Source organism: Ranitomeya imitator, chromosome 1, assembly GCF_032444005.1.
Source record: "Ranitomeya imitator isolate aRanImi1 chromosome 1, aRanImi1.pri, whole genome shotgun sequence".
NCBI lineage: Eukaryota > Metazoa > Chordata > Amphibia > Anura > Dendrobatidae > Ranitomeya > Ranitomeya imitator.
In genome coordinates, this window is record NC_091282.1 from 81,393,965 (window position 1) to 81,416,257 (window position 22,293).

A 22,293-nucleotide genomic window follows, 5' to 3' on the forward strand; every position below is an offset into this window, starting at 1 on the left:
AGATTAGATAATAGAAAAAAAAGATTTGACAGTGAGGGTGATCAATGAGTGGAACAGGTGGCCATGAGAGGTGGTGAGTTAAACAAAGGCTGGTCTGAGATGGTTTAGTGAATCCTGCATTGAGCAGGCGGGTTGGACATAATGACCCAGGAGGTCCCTTTCATATCTAACATTCCATTATTCTATGAAATTAATGGGACTGACAGAATCAGTAAATGTAGGGATAGTCCAGGAGGAATGGATAGCAATGCTGAAAATGTTCTGTATCAAGAAAACATGAGAAGTGTTGTGACTGATACTGTGTGTTATAGTCTGATAAGATTGAGCTGTCCAGTAAGCTTCTGTGTGTTGACTAGTGTTGAGCGATACCGTCCGATACTTGAAAGTATCGGTATCGGATAGTCTCGGCCGATACCCGAAAAATATCGGATATCGCCGATACCGATATCCGATACCAATACAAGTCAATGGGACACCAAGTATCGGAAGGTATCCTGATGGATCCCAGGGTCTGAAGGAGAGGAAACTCTCCTTCAGGCCCTGGGATCCATAGTGAGGTGTAAAATAAAGAATTAAAATAAAAAATATTGTTATATTCACCTCCCCGGCGGCCCCTGGAACATCACCGCGAGGAACCGGCATCCGGCAGGCTTCTTTGTTCAAAATGAGCGCCTTTAGGACCTGCGGAATGATGTCGCGGCTTCTGATTGGTCGCGTGCCGCCCATGTGACCGCCACGCGACCAATCAGAAGCAGTGACGTCATTCCACAGGTCCTAAAGGCGCTCATTCTAGGAATTTATCTGTGGAATGACGTCGCGGCTTCTGATTGGTCGCGTGGTGGTCACATGGGCGGCACGCGACCAATCAGAAGCCACGACGTCATTCCGCAGGTCCTAAAGGCGCTCATTTTGAACAAAGAAGCCTGCCGGACGCCGGTGACTCGCGGTGATGTTCCAGGGGCCGCCGGAGAGGTGAATATAACAATATTTTTTATTTTAATTCTTTATTTTACACCTCCGATACCGATACCCGATACCACAAAAATATCGGATCTCGGTATCGGAATTCCGTTACCGCAAGTATCGGCCGATACCCGATACTTGCGGTATCGGAATGCTCAACACTAGTGTTGACACAAGCTGGGTGTCTCCTGATTTATGGACGGCAGCTCCTGAAGATGGAGGCCTCGAGACAGTGGAGGCCGGTGGCCTACAAGTGAATGTGACGCACCCCACACATGACAGCACATTGGGACTGGGACACGATTTTTCTGTAAAGTGCCAGGGCGTCATGGAGTAGTACCTCGTCCATGGCTACCACCCTCCGGAACTTTACATTTACACCAGGCAAAAAATAAACATTTATGGCAAGTAATAGATCCTCTTTAAATTGATTCCAATCAGATATGTCTTTTCATTAGATCAAAGGTTTTGCTTTATTCTCAGCTTTTTACGTAGCCTTGTTACATGTTATATATGTAGATACTGGTATCAGCAGAGACCACAATTAATAAAGTACTCAAAAAATCTAAATATTTCCAAAAGAAACAAATCTCTTGATAATCTAGTGGTGGAGAAAAGCAGGATGTTCAGTTTCATTCCTGGAGAATTTCAGATAAAAGGCTGAACCCTTCAACAGTTCAGCTGCTCAGTGGCAGGATATGGTGCGGTGCAAACAGCTCGGCCATATCTCAGGGAGGATTTTGGATTGTTATTACAGAGATACAGTCGTTTTATGGCGGCCTTGCAGTTTTTTTTGCAATATGTGGATCTTTTTGCTTGCCTTTAAATGGTCATTTGTGTCAATGAGTCCATTCCTGTATTCCCTCTGGTATTTGGTCATACACACTGATAATCACCAGAAATATAACCCTATTAAACATTGACAGTAAGCAGTGAACATCTTTATAGGCAAAAGATTGAATGCTGGAAATATCTCTGCTAGAACATGTTCCTTGGGTGATAAGTTACTGAGGCGAGGGTGGAAGTTTCTCTCTCTCGTAAACTGTACGTAGTCTTCTTTGCCAACATAGTAACATGTCACAAGTTGAATGTAGAGCGTCTGGAGGAACTTGAGACTCCCACTGATATGGGGGAATAAGAGGCTGAAGCTCTTCCATGAACTTTGTGAGAAGTTTTCCAAAATGATAGTAACATCAGTCCCTTGATCACTGGGCAATTTTTTTTCTTTTTTTCCCTGTTGTTTTCCATCTCCTAATACTTTTTTTTTTACTTTTCCATCGACATAGCCATAGGAGTGGTGGGGGTTGTATGACTATCTTTCATTTACACAACCATTCAAAAGTTTAGAGTCACTTAGAAATTTCCTTATTTTTGAAAGAAAAGCACCATTTTTTCCAATGAAGCTAACATTAAATGATTCAGAAATATACTTTATACATTGTTAATGTCATAAATGACTATTCTAGCTGCAAACGTCTGGTTTGTAATGCAATATCTTCATAGGTGTATAGAGGCCCATTTCCAACAACCATCACTCCAGTGTTGTTATGGTACTTTGTGTTTACTAACTGTGTAAGAAGGCTAATGGGTGGTTCAAATACCCTTGAAAACCCTTGTCCAAGTATGTTAGCACAGCTGAAAACAGTTTGGCTGATTAGAGAACCTATAAAGCTGACCTTCCTTTGAGCTAGTTGAGAATCTGGAGCATTACATTTGTTGGTTCCATTAAACTCTCAAAACGGCCAGAAAAAAAGAACTTTCATGTCAAACTCGACAGTCAATTCTTGTTCTTAGAAATGAAGGCTATTCCATGCGAGAAATTGTCAAGAAACTGAAGATTTCCTACAGCTGTGTGTACTACTCCTTTCAGAAGAGAACACAAACAGGCTCTAACCAGACTAGAAAGAGAAGTGGGCGGCCCTCGCTGCACAACTGAGCAACAAGACAAGTACATTAGAGTCTGTAGTTTGAGAAATCGACGCCTCACGGGTCCTAAACTGGCAGCTTCATTAGATAGAAGACGCAAAACGCCAGTGTCAACATCTACAGTGAAGAGGCGACTCCGGGATGCTGGCCTTCAGGGAAGAGTGACAAAGAAAAAGCCATATCTGAGACTGGCTAATAAAAGGAAAAGATTAATATGGGCAAAAGAACACAGACATTGGACAGAGGAAGATTGGAAAAAAGTGTAGTGGACAGACGAATCCCAAGTTTTAGGTGTTTGGATCACACAGAATAACACTTGTGAGATGAGGAACAACTAAAAAAAATGATGCTGGAAGAGTGCCTGATGCCATTTGTCAAGCATGGTGGAGGTAATGTGATGGTCTGGGGGAGCTTTGATGCTGGTAAAGTGGGAGATTTGTACAAGGTAAAAGGGATATTGAATAAGGAAGGCTATCACTCCATTTTGCAATGCCATGCCATACCCTGTGGACAGCGCTTGATTGGAGCCAATTTCATCCTACAACAGGACAATGACCCAAAGCGTATCTCCAAACTATGCAAGAACTATTCAGGGAAGAAGCAGGCAGCTGGTATCTATCTGTAATGGAGCGGCCAGCGCAGTCACCAGATCTCAGCCCCATTGAGCTACTGTGGGAGCAGCTTGACTAAATGGTGCGCAAAGAGGGACCACCAAGCCAAACCAACATGTGGGAGGGGCTTCTGGAAGCATGGGGTGACATTTCTCCAGATTACCTCAGCAAATTAACTGCTAGAATGCCAAAGTTCTACAATGCTGTAATTGCTGAAAAGGGAGCATTGTTTGATGAAAGCAAAGTTTGAAGGAGAAAATTATTATTTCAAATAAAAATCTTTTTTTCGAACCTTGTCAATGTCTGGACGAGATTTTCAATTCATTTGGCAACTCACTTGATTGATAAAAGTATAAGTTTTCATATGATCTTTCAATTGCTTTAATTGCAGGGGGAGCAAAAATGATCAAAATAATCGTAATTCTGAAACTTGGTGTTTAATGTATGGGTTGCTTCAATATTTTTCACAGTTAGGACTTTTATGGATGCAGTGAAATACATGTTCACACTATTTTTTTTACAAAAATTATTTCAATTTGGAACTGGGGGTGTTTTCACCACTTCACGACATGCACCGTACATGTACGGTACATGTCGTGTCTCCCCTTTTGATGTGGGCTCCGGCGCTGGGCCACATCATTCCCAGCACATGTCAGCTGTTTTGAATAGCTGACATGTGCCTCTAACAGCAGCGGGTGTAATCACGATCCACTCGCGGCTGTTAACCTGTTAACCCGCACTTACCCGAAGCACGCCAGAAATCCCGCCCATCGGTGACCCCATCACTTGATCGCGGGTCACCGATGGGCTTCCATGACAACCAGATGTCTCCAGCAGACCTCTATGTTTGTCATAGCTGGATTGTTATGAGCGCCACCTGGTGGTCGTCACTCATAGCAAGTGAGCATTTCTGCTACACACAGGCGATCTGACAACTGCAGCTTCTAGTCTCCCATGGAAACTATTGAGGCATGTAAAAAAGAAAAAAAAGTGAAAAAAAAATTAATAAAAGTTCAAATCACCCTCTTTTCGCCCCATTCAAAAAAAAAAAAAAAAAACAATAATAAAAAAAAAATCAAATATACACATATTTGGTATCTCTGGGTTCAGAATCACCCGATCTATCAAGCTATAAAAAGAGTTAATCCAATTGGTAAACGGTGTAGCGAAAAAAGTCAAAACCCCAGAATTAGTTTTTTTTGGTCGCCGCAACATTGCATTAAAATACAATAACGGGCGATTAAAAGATTGTATACACACCAAAATGGTATTATTAAAAGCATCAGCTCGGCATGCAAAAAATAAGCCCTCACCTGGCTCCAGATCCTGAAAAATGGAGACGCTACGGGTCCCGGAAAATGGCGCCTTTTTTTTAACAAACTTTGAATTTGTTTTCACCACTTTAAATAAAAAAGAACCTAGAAATGTTTGATGTCTATGAACTCATAATGACCTGGAGAATCATAATGGAACATCAGTTTTACCATTGAGTGAACATGGTAAAAAACATCCAATGAACAGTTGAGCAATTACACTTTTTTTGCAATTTCATCGCCCTTGGAATTTTTTTCCCACTTTCGAGTACATGATGTGGTAAAATCAATGATGTTGTTCAAAAGTAAAACTCGTTCCACAAAAAAAAAAAACAGCCCACACATGGTCACATCGAAGTAAAAATAAAAACGTTATGGCTCTGGGATGGAGGGGAGCGAAAAACAGAAACGCAAAAACGAAAAAGGGCTCTGTCGTGAAGAGGTTAAACATTTACATATTTTGTAAATGTTTTGAAAAACTTTTTTAAACTCATTTTTTCTTTATTTTTTAATTTCCCCAGGAGACTTGAACTTTTCTACTATAAACTGTAATGCTGCATCGCGTGATTATGATACTTGAATCCTGCTGTCTGAGATTACGAGTGGCGTTTAAATGGATAGGCAGCAATCGAGGCTGGTTAGAGACAGGTTCGGGCTGTACAATACAGCTAGCACTTGTTCTGTCTGGTGCCGGCTCAGGTTCATGACAACGTATAAAAAATCGTCCAATTTTCATCATGAAAATGTGGATAATTTTTGACTATATTGTCATCTGCATTCTTTCAGTGCGCCATCATTGTCCGTTTTTTACATTTATGTGACATCCGTGTGTCTTTGTTTTATATCCGTGTGACATCTGTGCCTACGATGTTTATATAAATGTGACAGACATCAGTGTCTTCGGTGTTTATATCTGTGTGCCTGTTTTTTATATCTGTGTGACATTCGTGTGACATCTGTATTTTTTGCACGATCAAATACTTACCTATGTTAATAGCTGCAATGTATCCATAGAAAACGGATCCAATGCGAATCGTGTCTTGTCTCATTCAAAAAGGAGACTAGTGCATGCCAGGGTTATTGTCATATGGATACTCATCATCATCTGAACAGCCCGACTTCATAACATGGATGGATGTGTTCTCCGATTTTGACTCAGGCAGCACACGTCCGCATAATACACGTGTCTGAACAAGCACCGCGCTCGCTTCGTACCATTTGGCTTCTGCAGCCTCTATGTATCATAATAAATAGCGAACTGCAGGATGAATTATCAGTGGATTTATCATCCAGTTCATTGGCAGGGGTATTCCCATCTCCAAGACCCTATCCGAATATGTAGAAGGTGTAATTACACTAATATTAGCAAATACCTCCAATTAGAAGTGTAGTATAGTTCTTTTTATCTGCTATGTTGCTTGCCTCATGTGCAGGACATTGCAGCAGCTTTGGAATCCATTGTTATGACCACTCATAGAGGGACAGTTAGTTGTTAGTGGTCGTAACCATGGATACCTAAGCTACTGCAATGCCGGCACATGGGGTAAGCAATATAGCAAATCAGAAGAACTATACTAGATTTCTAATTGGTGGTATTTGCCGTATATGGCAGAGAGTTAATGCGTAGTGTGCCAATACAGCTAAAAGTAGCGTAGATACGGGTGGCCCCTGATAGTGTGAGGCCCAGGGCAACTGCACCCTCTGCCCCCCAATAGCTATGTTACTGACAGAAACTATAGATGGCATGCAGTGCAAATGTTTTAATGATGCCCACATATAAAGATGATTTTTACTCAACAAAGCCCACATTTAATTAAGAAAATAAATCTCTCTGTAGTGTTTTATTACGCAGAAATACAATAGAGACCAGAGACAAGTGCTTGCCCCAAATTCAGCTCCAAGAGTTCTTTGTATTTTGCTGATCACTATTTATCATATATTGCTGGGAGATCTCTGCTACAACCCACGAAAAAAAAAAAAACAAGCAAAAAAATAAAAAAAATATATATTTTTTAAATGGACAAACCATGAAGAGATTTTTTTTTTTTTTACCCCATCAGCATATGTGTGTTATTTTATGATATTCTGCCCGTCTTCTCAACATCTACATGTACTAGAGCAGAATTTGTAGGGGGAAATATCCGCCATATGTGGACATGCGATGTTTCCTGGGGATGCGGTGGCTGGGAATGTATCCTCTTGTGTTTTGCTCTATATAACACTGGTCAACTCAATTTTTCTGGCAAAAGGTTTTAAAACATATTTTAAGTAAATTTTGGCTGCTGATTACGAATATGAACTCCGTTTTTGGCTATCACATCAGGATTTCGAGATACTTTCAATTTTTGATGAAAGTTACTCCTAATGTTTTATAATTAAAACACATGATTTTCGATACTACATTTGTATATTTTTAATCAAGGAATAACAAAGATTACAAAGTCTATGTCCAGCAAATCAAATATACTTACAGAATTAAACTACAAAATATAAAAACACATATATATGGCACACAGATGAATGACCCATGGCAGTTATTTGAACTTTCTTTTCTTGGCTGATCTGTGATGTACAGCTTCTGGGTTGTCTCTCATCAAGCTCCAGCAATAGTCAGCCATCATATGTGAGTCCCACCGGCCTTGATACCGTTCTTCCATTGTTTTAATGTCCTGATGAAAATGCTCCCCTTGTTCCTCGCTCACATCCCCAAGGATCTCTGGAAAAAAGTCCAAATGGCTGTGTAAATAGTAAATCTACATCCAAGATTTCGCAGACTCATTAGTAGCTCTTCCGCGATCTCTTCATAGTTGTCTGCTTTCTTATTCCCTAGAAAATTCTGCACCACATTACAAAATGCATTCCAAGCTCTTTCTTCTGTCTCATTCATTGATGTGATAAAATTTGGGTCTCTCATAAGTGTTCTTATTTGAGGTCCATCAAATATTCCAGCCTTTTTCTTCTCTTCACTAAGACAAGGAAAAGTTGAACATATATAGTTAAAGCATTCTCCACTGTGATTGAGAGCTTTGACGAACTGCTTCATCAATCCAAGTTTTATGTGTAAGGGAGGAAAGACAATGTCCTTCCTATCCACTAGAGGATCATGGATGACATTCTTATCGCCAGATGCCAAACTCTGTCGCTGAGACCATTCAGTTTTCACCCAATGCTCTGCTGTAGCTCTACTGTCCCAGTAGCACAGAAAACAAGGGTGTTATCATAACAAATGGGAGCTATGCATGTTCAAAGAAAACAAAGATATTCTCACATTTATTGGGAGACTAAATGAAAACTAAATTTACCTTAGTTAACCGTATAAACCGGCACTTTTCATACACTACTTATAGTTATCATGGAATTCATGAAAATGGGCTATATACCTATAGCGCAAAAACGTGATGTGATAGAGAAATAATAAGATCAGATTTGAATTCAGCACCCTCAAATTAGATTAAAACTGTTCTTAAAGTCCATGCCAGAATAATTTTTTTTTTTTTGTAGACCAGTGTAATCATTTTGATTTTTGGAGTCTTTCGAGCACAGACCCCATGGCAGTGAGGGAACAGAGTATAGTAAGAAGCCTCGGACTGTCCGACGTGTTACACGTATATTATCTAACACTGCAGCACACAGAATGATGTTATGGATGTTTCCATTTGTCAGGCTATGCACACACTTGTCAGGAGGAACAGCACCAGATGTATCTCTTAAATTATTAACATTCCTTACGTGTTTTGTTATATCAAATGGGTTTTCTGGGATTTTTACAGAATCAGCCATAGAGTAGGGAATGTTAAAAAAAAAAGGAAATAACCATCCCACGCCGCTCCAGTAGTGCCATACTGGGAAGACCTCACCATTCCTGCAGTCATGAACCCCCATCCAATAGTCACCAGTTAACATTTCCTATGGCACGAGAATGTCGAGGCCAGAAATAGTTTTCTGATTGGTGGGATGTCGTCATTGTAGGACCATTAGGTTAGGTTCCCACAATGAGTTTTTGACCCAGCGTCTTACATTTCCAGCAAAGCGGATGGAATTTACAGCAATCTCCGTAAACTGACCTGCGGTGCGAGTTTTATATCTCCATGTCAATTTCTCTTCGGGTACGCAATGTTTTATGTGAGAGTTTTTCCTAGAGATTTGGGTCTAAAGAGTAACGTTTCTCCTTGTGGAAAGAGTGACAAGCCAGACCGGGCATGTCAGAGTGAGGAGACTTATAGGCCATGCATGATCCTCTGGGAAATTAAATATGCAAAATGTCTCTTCAGAGAGGAAGAAAACTACAACTGTAGCACCACATATTGGAAGCAGTCCTAGACTCGTATTAAATGTGGAAAATCCTTAGGTAAAACATGAACATGGGGAAACACACATAAAGGGAACCTGTCATCCCCCAGGCGTTTGTAACTAAATGATCCATCTTGTGCAGCACTAATGCTGCATTCTGACAAGGTGGCTCTTTTAGTTATGCTCCTTGCACACGCTGAAATACTTATAAAATGTGCCCCCTCATACCCTGAAATCGCCAGGGAGGCGGGACTTTCCTACCTAATCAAACGCAGCACAGCCGTCATTCATACCCCCTTGGCGCCGGGCGCCGCCTCCTCAGCGTTGTTTGAATCTGTCCCGGAGCCTGCGCTGTTATGTTATCCCTTGGCCATGCGCAGTTAGCGCTGACCGTCTTCTGACAACATTTGGTGTCAGGCTGACTGCGCCTGTGCGGCCGCGCTGCCCGAGATCCCGCCCCGCAGTGTCTTCTGATTTATTCACACTGCAGGGCTGGGATTCATGGGCATGCGCAGTGCATATCTTCGCCTCTGACTCATCTCCCTCCGCCTTCTTCAGACTGTGCGGCGTCAGCTGATCCCTAATCGCATGCCTTTTGTCCTGAGCTTAGCTGGCTCAAGGTGTGAGATCTGTCACTCACAGCCTTTTGAGGTTTAATCCCCTAGTTGTCCTGTAAGGCTATGTGCAGACGTTGCAGTTTTTGCTGTGGATCTGCAGCGTTTTTGACACTGCGGATCCGCAGCAGTTTTCCATGCGGTGTACAGTACAATGTTAACCTATGGAAAACAAAAACCGCTGTGCACATGCTGCGGAAAAAAACGCGCGGAAACGGTGCGGTTTATTTTCCGCAGCATCTCAATTCTTTGTGCGGAATCCGCAGCGGTTTGGCACCTGCTCCATTTTAAAAATCTGCAGGTGTCTAAAACCGCAGTGGAAACTGCACAAAAAACACTGCACATTGCAGTGCGGATTTAATCAAATCCGCTGCGTAAAATTCCGCAATGGAATTTGCAGCGTGTGCACATACCCTAACAGTTTCACAAAGAAAGGGGGTTTTATAATCCCATGTTAAATAGGATAGAAATGATTGACATGAAATTATATCACCAATATTCTTTCAAGGATAATTACCAATACCTAGAATTGACAGAGACTGGGCTCTTTAGCTAGAGTGAAGGTTTGCATTCTTGACCTCCTCTCCTTTTATTGTCTATGGGACTTCAAAAGAAAACCAAGGACAGAGTACCACTATGTCTGACAATCCATTTACAATTCATGGATCGCTTCCATACCAACAACTGATTGGTCGATCACTAAAAGTCTCTTGCTGAGCAGCAACCAATGTGATTGGTTGAAGTTGTCTCTGAAATAGTCTGAAAAGCTCTCACCCCAAGAAATAGAAATAAAATATAGTTATAGATATTATTTATCTCTGTGAAAAATTGCCCCTTGTAGAAACAAAGATGGGCTTAAAGGGAAACTCTGGAGAAAACCGGAGTTTTTGCAAAGATTTCTTAGGGTAAATGTATACAATGTGTTTTAGATGTGTGCCAACCCAACAAGTTTTTCAGAAGGAAGACATGAGTGTATATACTCCCCATGTGTGTGCTAGTTCTCATGTTTCCTCCCACACTCCAAAGACGTACTGACAGCAAATTCAGATTGTGAGCTCCAATGGGGACAGTGATGATGTAAAGCTCTGTGGATGAGCAAAGCATAATAAATAATAAATAGGACACACTGATTTCTTTTGTCCTGAATAGTGATGAGCGAGTATACTTGTTGCTTGGGTTTCCCCGAGCACGCTCGGGTGGTCTCCGAGTATTTGTTAGTGTTCGGAGATTTAGTTTTCTTCACCTCAGCTGAATGATTTACAGCTACTAGCCAGCTTGATTACATATGGTGATTCCCTAGCAACCAGGCAACGCCCACATGTACTCAGGCTGGCTAGTAGCTGTAAATCATTCAGCTGCCCCGATGAGAACAAAATATCTGAACGCTACCAAATACTCGGGAGATCACCCGAGCATACTCGCTCATCACTAGTCCTGAAGCATCATTTTTTTTGCCACTTTTTTCTAATGTTTTGGCCAAATGTTTATTTTTTTTAACTGTATTGAATAAGCCATTGAGCTGATTTCAACCTGGAGAAGGGACTGGTCTCTTGTTTTAACCATTTTGCATCTTTAGAGACTTGAAGCAATTAAAAGAATCTGAAACAGAAGGCAGAATAAATGAACAGAAAGTCGCAGTGCATGATATGTTTATTCTTTTTATCGTTTAATGCTTTTTCAGATGGGTTATGGAGTGAAGCGCCTGATAAAGATATTGTGTGCACACACCCTAAGGGCAGTCCCACACGTCCAGATAATTCCGGTACCGGAAAAATCGGTACCGGAATTATCCGTGTCCGTGTGCCCCTGCATTTCTGTGGCACATCAGTGTGGCACACATGCGGCACACGTGTGCCGCCCGTGTGCCCACTGGGTACCACACGCACGTGCAGGAGACAGCGCTAAAGTTTAGCGCTGTCCCCTCCACTGGTGCTGAAGCCTCCATTCATATCTTCTCTGCAGCAGCGTTTGCTGTAGAGAAGATATGAATATTCCTTTTTTTTTTGTTTCTCGTGTTTAACATAAAGGTCCATGTTCCCAACCCCCTCCCATCCCCTGTGCGCCCGCCCGCTGTTCTTAAAATACTCACCCGGCTCCCTCGCTGGCTGGCGCTGATTCCTGTCCTGGCCGCACCTTCTACTGTATGCGGTCACGTGGGGCCGCTCATTTACAGTGATGAATATGCGGCTCCACCCCTATGGGAGGTGGAGCCGCATATTCATGACTGTAATCGGCAGCCCCACGTGTCCGCTCATGCAGTAGAAGGTGCGGCCAGGACAGGAAGCAGCGCCAGCGAGGGAGCCGGGTGAGTATTTTAAGAACAGCGGGCGGGCGCACAGGGGATGGGAGGGGGTTGGGGACATGGACTTTTATGTTAAACATGAGAAGCAAAAAAAAAAGGAATATTCATATCTTCTCTACAGCAAACGCTGCTGCAGAGAAGATATGAATGGAGGCTTCAGCACCAGTGGGGGGGACAGCGCTTACTGTAGCGCTGTCTCCTGCATGGCACACGGACTGCACATGGACAACGTCCGTGTGCGGTACGTGTTTTACACGGACCCATTGACTTTAATGGGTCCGTGTAATCCGTGCGCTCCCACGAACACTGACATGTCTCCGTGTTTGGCACACGGAGACACGGTCCGCAAAAAAATCAATGACATCTGCACAGATGCATTGATTTCAATTTGTCTACGTGTGTCAGTGGCTCCGGTACGTGAGGAAACTGTCACCTCACATACCGGAGCCACTGACGTGTGAAACCGGTCTAAGGGCTCACAAGCGAAAAACTCGGATGAGTCTCGCACGTCAATACCTGGCACTGCACCTGGCACTCAGATCAGAGTGTGCGGCTCCATGTATCGCTATGCGGCCGCACGCTCCCATCCGAGTGCCGGGTGCAGAGTCGGGTATTGACGTGCGAGACTCATCCGAGTTTCTCACATGTGAGAATGAGCCCTAATGGTGATGATTGTTTCTTCCAGTTTTCTGCACAACTGGAGTTATTACACAGTCAATGCAGGCAGCTGGTGACAAAAAAAGATCCCCATTATCCTGTGTGATGTGTCACTATCATTTAGAGATTAGGCAGACCACTTCCAGGCCTGTTTGGTACATAGAAGGCTGTTGCTATACATTCTAAAGCAAATTAATGTGGGAAACATGAAATGTGAATAGCATAATGGCTTGTGAAATCTATTAAAAAACACATGAGATGCTTAGCACAAAATTTGGCCAAAAAATGTGAGCCCATCCACAAAAGTCAAGGTCTCATGGATCGGATGGGTCCCTGACCGCCACCTAACTGCCTAGTGTGAACACTTACCTCTGGCTAATGTCATGGTAAAGCCTGCATCTATAGGAATGTCGGAACCAAATGTGTTTGGATGTAATTAAAATCACAGCATGGTGAAGGGCGGAGTGTTCAAGTCATAAAAAATAGTACATAGCAAGTAACGGTAAACTGACTGTTTTTTATGTAAGTTGTTTTATGGTTATGCACCAGTTCAGACTAGTTCTTTGTTCAGTCAGTTTACAGTCAGTTCTTTACTGCACCATTCACCATCTTCCATCTACACACTGGGAGCACTGGGGACATACAGTTAGGTCCATATATATTTGGACAGAGACAACATTTTTCTAATTTTGGTTATAGACATTACCACAATGAATTTTAAACAAAACAATTCAGATGCAGTTGAAGTACAGACTTTCAGCTTTCATTTGAGGGTATCCACATTAAAATTGGATCAAGGGTTTAGGAGTTTCAGCTCCTTAATATGTGCCACCCCTGTTTTTAAAGGGACCAAAAGTAATTGGACAGATTCAATAATTTTAAATAAAATGTTCATTTTTAGTACTTGGTTGAAAACCCTTTGTTGGCAATTACTGCCTGAAGTGTTGAACTCATGGACATCACCAGATGCTGTGTTTCCTCCTTTTTGATGCTCTGCCAGGCCTTCACTGCGGTGGTTTGCAGTTGCTGTTTGTTTGTGGGCCTTTCTGTCTGAAATTTAGTCTTTCACAAGTGAAATGCTGCTCAATTGGGATGATATCAGGTGACTGCCTTGGCCATTCAAGAATATTCCACTTCTTTGCTTTAATAAACTCCTGGTTGCTTTGGCTTTATGTTTTGGGTCATTGTCCATCTGTAGTATGAAACAACGACCAATCAGTTTGGCTGCATTTGGCTGGATCTGAGCACACAGTATGGCGGCTCTGAATATCTCAGAATTCATTCGGCTGCTTCTGTCCTGTGTCACATCATCAATAAACACTAGTGACCCAGTGCCACTGGCAGCCATGCATGCCCAAGCCATCACACTGCCACCGCCGTGTTTTACAGATGATGTGGTATGCTTTGGATCATGAGCTGTACCACGCCTTTGCCATACTTTTCTCTTTCCATCATTCTGGTAGAGGTTGATTTTGGTTTCATCTGTACAAAGAATGTTATTCCAGAACTGTGCTGGCTTTTTTAGATGTTTTTTAGCAAAGTCCAGTCTAGCCTTTCTATTCTTGATGCTTATGAGTAGCTTGCACCGTGCTGTGAACCCTCTGTATTACTTTCATGCAGTCTTCTCTTTATGGTAGATTTGGATATTGATACGCCGACCTCCTGGAGTGTTGTTCCCTTGGTTGGCTGTTGTGAAGGGGTTTCTCTTCACCATGGAGATTATTCTGCGATCAGCCACCACTGTTGTCTTCAGTGGGCGCCCAGGTCTTTTTGCATTGATGAGTTCACCAGTGCTTTCTTTCTTTCTCAGGATGTACCAAACTGTAGATTTTTCCACTCCTAATATTGTAGCAATTTCTCGGATGGTTTTTTTCTGTTTTCGCAGCTTTAGGATGGCTTGTTTCACCTGGATGGAGAGCTCCTTTGACCGCATGTTTACTTCACAGCAAAACCTTCCAAATGCAAGCACCACACCTCCAATCAACTCCAGGCCTTTTATCTGCTTAATTGAGAATGACATAATGAAGGGATTGCCCACACCTGTCCATGAAATAGCCTTGGAGTAACATAGTAACATAGTAACATAGTTAGTAAGGCCGAAAAAAGACATTTGTCCATCCAGTTCAGCCTATATTCCATCATAATAAATATCCAGATCTACGTCCTTCTACAGAACCTAATAATTGTATGATACAATATTGTTCTGCTCCAGGAAGACATCCAGGCCTCTCTTGAACCCCTCGACTGAGTTCGCCATCACCACCTCCTCAGGCAAGCAATTCCAGATTCTCACTGCCCTAACAGTAAAGAATCCTCTTCTATGTTGGTGGAAAAACCTTCTCTCCTCCAGACGCAAAGAATGCCCCCTTGTGCCCGTCACCTTCCTTGGTATAAACAGATCCTCAGCGAGATATTTGTATTGTCCCCTTATATACTTATACATGGTTATTAGATCGCCCCTCAGTCGTCTTTTTTCTAGACTAAATAATCCTAATTTCGCTAATCTATCTGGGTATTGTAGTTCTCCCATCCCCTTTATTAATTTTGTTGCCCTCCTTTGTACTCTCTCTAGTTCCATTATATCCTTCCTGAGCACTGGTGCCCAAAACTGGACACAGTACTCCATGTGCGGTCTAACTAGGGATTTGTACAGAGGCAGTATAATGCTCTCATCATGTGTATCCAGACCTCTTTTAATGCACCCCATGATCCTGTTTGCCTTGGCAGCTGCTGCCTGGCACTGGCTGCTCCAGGTAAGTTTATCATTAACTAGGATCCCCAAGTCCTTCTCCCTGTCAGATTTACCCAGTGGTTTCCCGTTCAGTGTGTAATGGTGATATTGATTCCCTCTTCCCATGTGTATAACCTTACATTTATCATTGTTAAACCTCATCTGCCACCTTTCAGCCCAAGTTTCCAACTTATCCAGATCCATCTGTAGCAGAATACTATCTTCTCTTGTATTAACTGCTTTACATAGTTTTGTATCATCTGCAAATATTGATATTTTACTGTGTAAACCTTCTACCAGATCATTAATGAATATGTTGAAGAGAACAGGTCCCAATACTGACCCCTGCGGTACCCCACTGGTCACAGCGACCCAGTTAGAGACTATACCATTTATAACCACCCTCTGCTTTCTATCACTAAGCCAGTTACTAACCCATTTACACACATTTTCCCCCAGACCAAGCATTCTCATTTTGTGTACCAACCTCTTGTGCGGCACGGTATCAAACGCTTTGGAAAAATCGAGATATACCACGTCCAATGACTCACCGTGGTCCAGTCTATAGCTTACCTCTTCATAAAAACTGATTAGATTGGTTTGACAGGAGCGATTTCTCATAAACCCATGCTGATATGGAGTTAAACAGTTATTCTCATTGAGATAATCCAGAATAACATCCCTCAGAAACCCTTCAAATATTTTACCAACAATAGAGGTTAGACTTACTGGCCTATAATTTCCAGGTTCACTTTTAGAGCCCTTTTTGAATATTGGCACCACATTTGCTATGCGCCAGTCCTGCGGAACAGACCCTGTCGCTATAGAGTCACTAAAAATAAGAAATAATGGTTTATCTATTACATTACTTAGTTCTCTTAGTACTCGTGGGTGTATGCCATCCGGACCCGGAGATTTATCTATTTTAATCTTATTTAGCCGGTTTCGCACCTCTTCTTGGGTTAGATTGGTGACCCTTAATATAGGGTTTTCATTGTTTCTTGGGATTTCACCTAGCATTTCATTTTCCACCGTGAATACCGTGGAGAAGAAGGTGTTTAATATGTTAGCTTTTTCCTCGTCATCTACAACCATTCTTTCCTCACTATTTTTTAAGGGGCCTACATTTTCAGTTTTTATTCTTTTACTATTGATATAGTTGAAGAACAGTTTGGGATTAGTTTTACTCTCCTTAGCAATGTGCTTCTCTGTTTCCTTTTTGGCAGCTTTAATTAGTTTTTTAGATAAAGTATTTTTCTCCCTATAGTTTTTTAGAGCTTCAATGGTGCCATCCTGCTTTAGTAGTGCAAATGCTTTCTTTTTACTGTTAATTGCCTGTCTTACTTCTTTGTTTAGCCACATTGGGTTTTTCCTATTTCTAGTCCTTTTATTCCCACAAGGTATAAACCGCTTACACTGCCTATTTAGGATGTTCTTAAACATTTCCCATTTATTATCTGTATTCCGTCATAATAAATCCCCAGATCTACGTCCTTTTACAGAACCTAATAATTGTATGATACAATATTGTTCTGCTCCAGGAAGACATCCAGGCCTCTCTTGAACCCCTCGACTGAGTTCGCCATCACCACCTCCTCAGGCAAGCAATTCCAGATTCTCACTGCCCTAACAGTAAAGAATCCTCTTCTATGTTGGTGGAAAAACCTTCTCTCCTCCAGACGCAAAGAATGCCCCCTTGTGCCCGTCACCTTCCTTGGTATAAACAGATCCTCAGCGAGATATTTGTATTGTCCCCTTATATACTTATACATGGTTATTAGATCGCCCCTCAGTCGTCTTTTTTCTAGACTAAATAATCCTAATTTCGCTAATCTATCTGGGTATTGTAGTTCTCCCATCCCCTTTATTAATTTTGTTGCCCTCCTTTGTACTCTCTCTAGTTCCATTATATCCTTCCTGAGCACCGGTGCCCAAAACTGGACACAGTACTCCATGTGCGGTCTAACTAGGGATTTGTACAGAGGCAGTATAATGCTCTCATCATGTGTATCCAGACCTCTTTTAATGCACCCCATGATCCTGTTTGCCTTGGCAGCTGCTGCCTGGCACTGGCTGCTCCAGGTAAGTTTATCATTAACTAGGATCCCCAAGTCCTTCTCCCTGTCAGATTTACCCAGTGGTTTCCCGTTCAGTGTGTAATGGTGATATTGATTCCCTCTTCCCATGTGTATAACCTTACATTTATCATTGTTAAACCTCATCTGCCACCTTTCAGCCCAAGTTTCCAACTTATCCAGATCCATCTGTAGCAGAATACTATCTTCTCTTGTATTAACTGCTTTACATAGTTTTGTATCATCTGCAAATATCGATATTTTACTGTGTAAACCTTCTACCAGATCATTAATGAATATGTTGAAGAGAACAGGTCCCAATACTGACCCCTGCGGTACCCCACTGGTTACAGCGACCCAGTTAGAGACTATACCATTTATAACCACCCTCTGCTTTCTATCACTAAGCCAGTTACTAACCCATTTACACACATATTCCCCCAAACCAAGCATTCTCATTTTGTGTACCAACCTCTTGTGCGGCACGGTATCAAACGCTTTGGAAAAATCGAGATATACCACGTCCAATGACTCACCGTGGTCCAGTCTATAGCTTACCTCTTCATAAAAACTGATTAGACTGGTTTGACAGGAGCGATTTCTCATAAACCCATGCTGATATGGAGTTAAACAGTTATTCTCATTGAGATAATCCAGAATAACATCCCTCAGAAACCCTTCAAATATTTTACCAACAATGGAGGTTAGACTTACTGGCCTATAATTTCCAGGTTCACTTTTAGAGCCCTTTTTGAATATTGGCACCACATTTGCTATGCGCCAGTCCTGCGGAACAGACCCTGTCACTATAGAGTCACTAAAAATAAGAAATAATGGTTTATCTATTACATTACTTAGTTCTCTTAGTACTCGTGGGTGTATGCCATCCGGACCCGGAGATTTATCTATTTTAATCTTATTTAGCCGGTTTCGCACCTCTTCTTGGGTTAGATTGGTGACCCTTAATATAGGGTTTTCATTGTTTCTTGGGATTTCACCTAGCATTTCATTTTCCACCGTGAATACCGTGGAGAAGAAGGTGTTTAATATGTTAGCTTTTTCCTCGTCATCTACAACCATTCTTTCCTCACTGTTTTTTAAGGGGCCTACATTTTCAGTTTTTATTCTTTTACTATTGATATAGTTGAAGAACAGTTTGGGATTAGTTTTACTCTCCTTAGCAATGTGCTTCTCTGTTTCCTTTTTGGCAGCTTTAATTAGTTTTTTAGATAAAGTATTTTTCTCCCTATAGTTTTTTAGAGCTTCAATGGTGCCATCCTGCTTTAGTAGTGCAAATGCTTTCTTTTTACTGTTAATTGCCTGTCTTACTTCTTTGTTTAGCCACATTGGGTTTTTCCTATTTCTAGTCCTTTTATTCCCACAAGGTATAAACCGCTTACACTGCCTATTTAGGATGTTCTTAAACATTTCCCATTTATTATCTGTATTCTCATTTCTGAGGATATTGTCCCAGTCTACCAGATTAAGGGCATCTCTAAGCTGTTCAAACTTTGCCTTCCTAAAGTTCAATGTTTTTGTGACTCCCTGACAAGTCCCCCTAGTGAAAGACAGGTGAAACTGCACAATATTGTGGTCGCTATTTCCTAAATGCCCAACCACCTGCAGATTTGTTATTCTGTCAGGTCTATTAGATAGTATTAGGTCTAAAAGTCAATTGTCCAATTACTTTTGGTCCCTTTAAAAACAGGGTGGCACATGTTAAGGAGCTGAAACTCCTAAACCCTTCATCCAATTTTAATGTGGATACCCTCAAATGAAAGCTGAAAGTCTGAACTTCAACTGCATCTGAATTGTTTTGTTTAAAATTCATTGTGGTAATGTCTATAACCAAAATTAGAAAAATGTTGTCTCTGTCCAAATATATATGGACCTAACTGTACTTCACATGTGGGAAGTCATACCATCTAGCTGCCATAACATCACCCTAGAGGACCCCATAAAGCAGCCTCGGTCCCCACTGACCGAATACCACAGGTGGCATCACGAACACAAACTTTAATCAATTTCCTCTTTCACATGGGCGCCCAGGGCCACCGACCGGCTCGCCGCCACCGTGACATCCCCCTGTGAACACCGGACCCGATACCCGCTTCTTTAGCTCTCCCCACCCTCCTGGGACAGCAGGAAGCTCTGTCTCGCTCAGGCTCCCCCCGGGAACAGAGGATGCATCCCCTTCAGTTCCGGACCCGGCATGCAGTCCGGGCTATCTCCTTACAACATCACGGTCATGTGACCAAAGGTCCTTCACCCTGCGGGAGTATGGAGGAAGTGAATAGAAGGGAAGAGCCTGGTATGTCCTCTACACTGAGTGTGTGTGTATTTTTTGTGCAGAAGGTAGGTAGCAAATGTGAATTCCAAGGTTAGCCATTATGTTATCAAGAAAGAATGGAGCTCATTTAACTCATCGTGCTTATCAGAAATCTTACAAATCATACTAAATTACGGTTAGTAGCTGAAACCTTTAGGATCTGGACTTTAAGGTAGAAGAGCTGAGACTTGGGGTCATTTCATTTTTGTTATGGTTGCAGTATGCAGAAAAAAAGCCCCCGGCAGGCACCTAAAGTATCGATGGGCCCCATGCAATCATCATGTGCAAATGTTTGGCATACACTAGGCAGGTATATGTTGGCATGACTTTTTTTTTTTGATGGCATAAGAGAACATAGTCCTGCATGCCTCTATTGCAAAGGGGCACAATTTAAACACACAGTATAAATTCTTTTTTTTTGCAATGGAATCCATTGGCTTAAAGTGGTTGTCCGGCGAAAACAAATTATCAGTGGGATAGGTGACAACTTGTTGATTCGTGGGGTCCGGCCGATGGGTCTAGCAGCGATCAGCAGAACGGGTAACTTTTGTTCCAGTAAGGGCAGTTGTAGACAACCATATGTTCTCCTTCCGAGAAAAAGAGTTCGATTGTGCTAATCACACTGTGATCAGATTCTGAGAAAAGTGGGATCCATTCTTCTTGTATGTGGAGAATTAAAAAAAAATCTTCATCTTCTCCATTCAGCCTGTCCGTAAAAATCAGACTGCACTCAGATGTCATCCAAGTGAAGTCCAATGATCTTCAAGGTCTCCGACATCCGATTATCAGAGGCAAATTGTGCATGCTGCGATTTTTTTTCCTTTGAGGGAAAAATCGGACAAGTGCACGGCCTCCTTGAACGCTCCAAGTTCTATCCGATTTTCTAAGGATCGCACTTGTGCCAAAACTATGGTTTTCTGCACGAGCCCTAAGTATGGAGCAGCAGTGCACAGGCTCGACCTGCTCTCCATTTATTCCCTATGAGGCTGCTGATCACTGTAGCAACGCCAAAGGTAATGAACGGAGCGACGGCGATGGGGATAAAAATGAATCCACTGATCAGAAAGTTATGAGCTATAGCATTTTTTAACTGGATGACCCCTTTTAAATAGGAGTGTGCATAAAACATAACCCAGGCATTTTTATAGATAAACTTACAATTATTCTTAACTCTGAAAAGGTAAATGACAAATTCAGCTCTGCAATATCTGCAACGTCACAAATATGGGCACTACGCGAAGTGTGACATGTCCTTCAACTGCAAAAGTGATCATCTCCTACCTGTCAGAAGACAGAGGCGCACGGCTGGAGCGCAGCACATTGTCCCGCAGCTGACGAGAATGTGGATATAGGGGTCGGTCCTGAGAAACTTCCTAAAAGCAATGTATCAGTGTTCCCCTATAGGGCAGCAACATGGATCATGCAGAGGCATCTGCAGAAGTTAAAAAAAAAAGTTGTATTTCCCACCAGGCACCAGCTCAGTGGGACCGATCACTGGGGAAAAAAAATCTGTTAGGCTTCCAAAGAAACATCAAAATGACGATTTTTCAAATTTCTTTTAGTAAGTTATTTCCTGGTCTTACAAAAAAAAAAAAAAAAACTTGTAGAGGAAACGTTCTTCTGCTACACAAGACAGAACCTACAAGTGCAGACTGTCAGCGCAGAAGAGACAATCCATGGTCCTCGCTGCTCAACCCACAAGACGTTTCCTGTTTGCAATTGGGGGAGTAGTCCGTGTTCTCGCTGTCGGCCCCTGTTCTGGCGAGCACAAAAAAAAAAATCCTCCAAAGTTTATTAACCCTTATGAATTAACAAGTGGTCACATCACGTAACCTCAGACTAAAGATGTACAAATATAGTCAGATCCCGCAGACGGCGCGGTGACGGATAAACTCCGCGGGACGTCGCCACTTTATATTATAAATGATGCGGCTATATCGAGGAGCGAGGGAGCTGGCACGATACAGAGCACGCCGTCAGTTTGGTTTATTATAAATACATGTTTCTATGTTACGGCACTTCTGCTTAATGGTCTGTTGATAATAATTAAGTGCGGACACGTTCTCCAGCGGTCCGCAAAAATGTAGACTCGTGTCATAGCTCCTAGCTTGTAGATGTTCGACAATGAAGCTTAGTCCATTTTACCAATTTCTCACATCCATTTCTCGCTTTACTTTTTTTTTAATTTATTCATGTATGAGAGTTTTTGTTTTTTTTTTGCAGGAGGAGCTTTAGTTTTGAACGACACCATTCATTTTACTGTACAGTGTACTGAAAAACAAGAAAACAAATGTCTAAGTGTGAGAACAAAATGCACCTTTATTTTTTGGGAGTTGTTCCCAGAGACAGGTTCTGTCTACAGAGTAACTGTCGTTTTTGCAGCACCCCAGAGTCCTGGTCGTTGCAGTAATGTCGCTCTGCCACTAAGGGGAGTGATGTTATGTCTGATTGCACTAAAGGAGTTCACCTGACCAGGTATCAC

General features: G+C 42.1%; 1 protein-coding gene across 1 annotated transcript in view; it reads right to left on the minus strand.

Annotated features, from left to right (window-relative positions):
* ITGA1 (integrin subunit alpha 1) overlaps positions 1 to 21,515 on the minus strand; it is a 345,166-nt gene extending 323,651 nt beyond the window's left edge. The window contains exon 1 of the mRNA XM_069748575.1: positions 21,093 to 21,515. Within this exon, the coding sequence (XP_069604676.1) occupies positions 21,093 to 21,132 (40 nt within the window). The 5' untranslated portion in view covers positions 21,133 to 21,515. The remainder of the gene's footprint in view (positions 1 to 21,092) is intronic.
* Between the last annotated feature and the right edge of the window lie 778 nt (positions 21,516 to 22,293).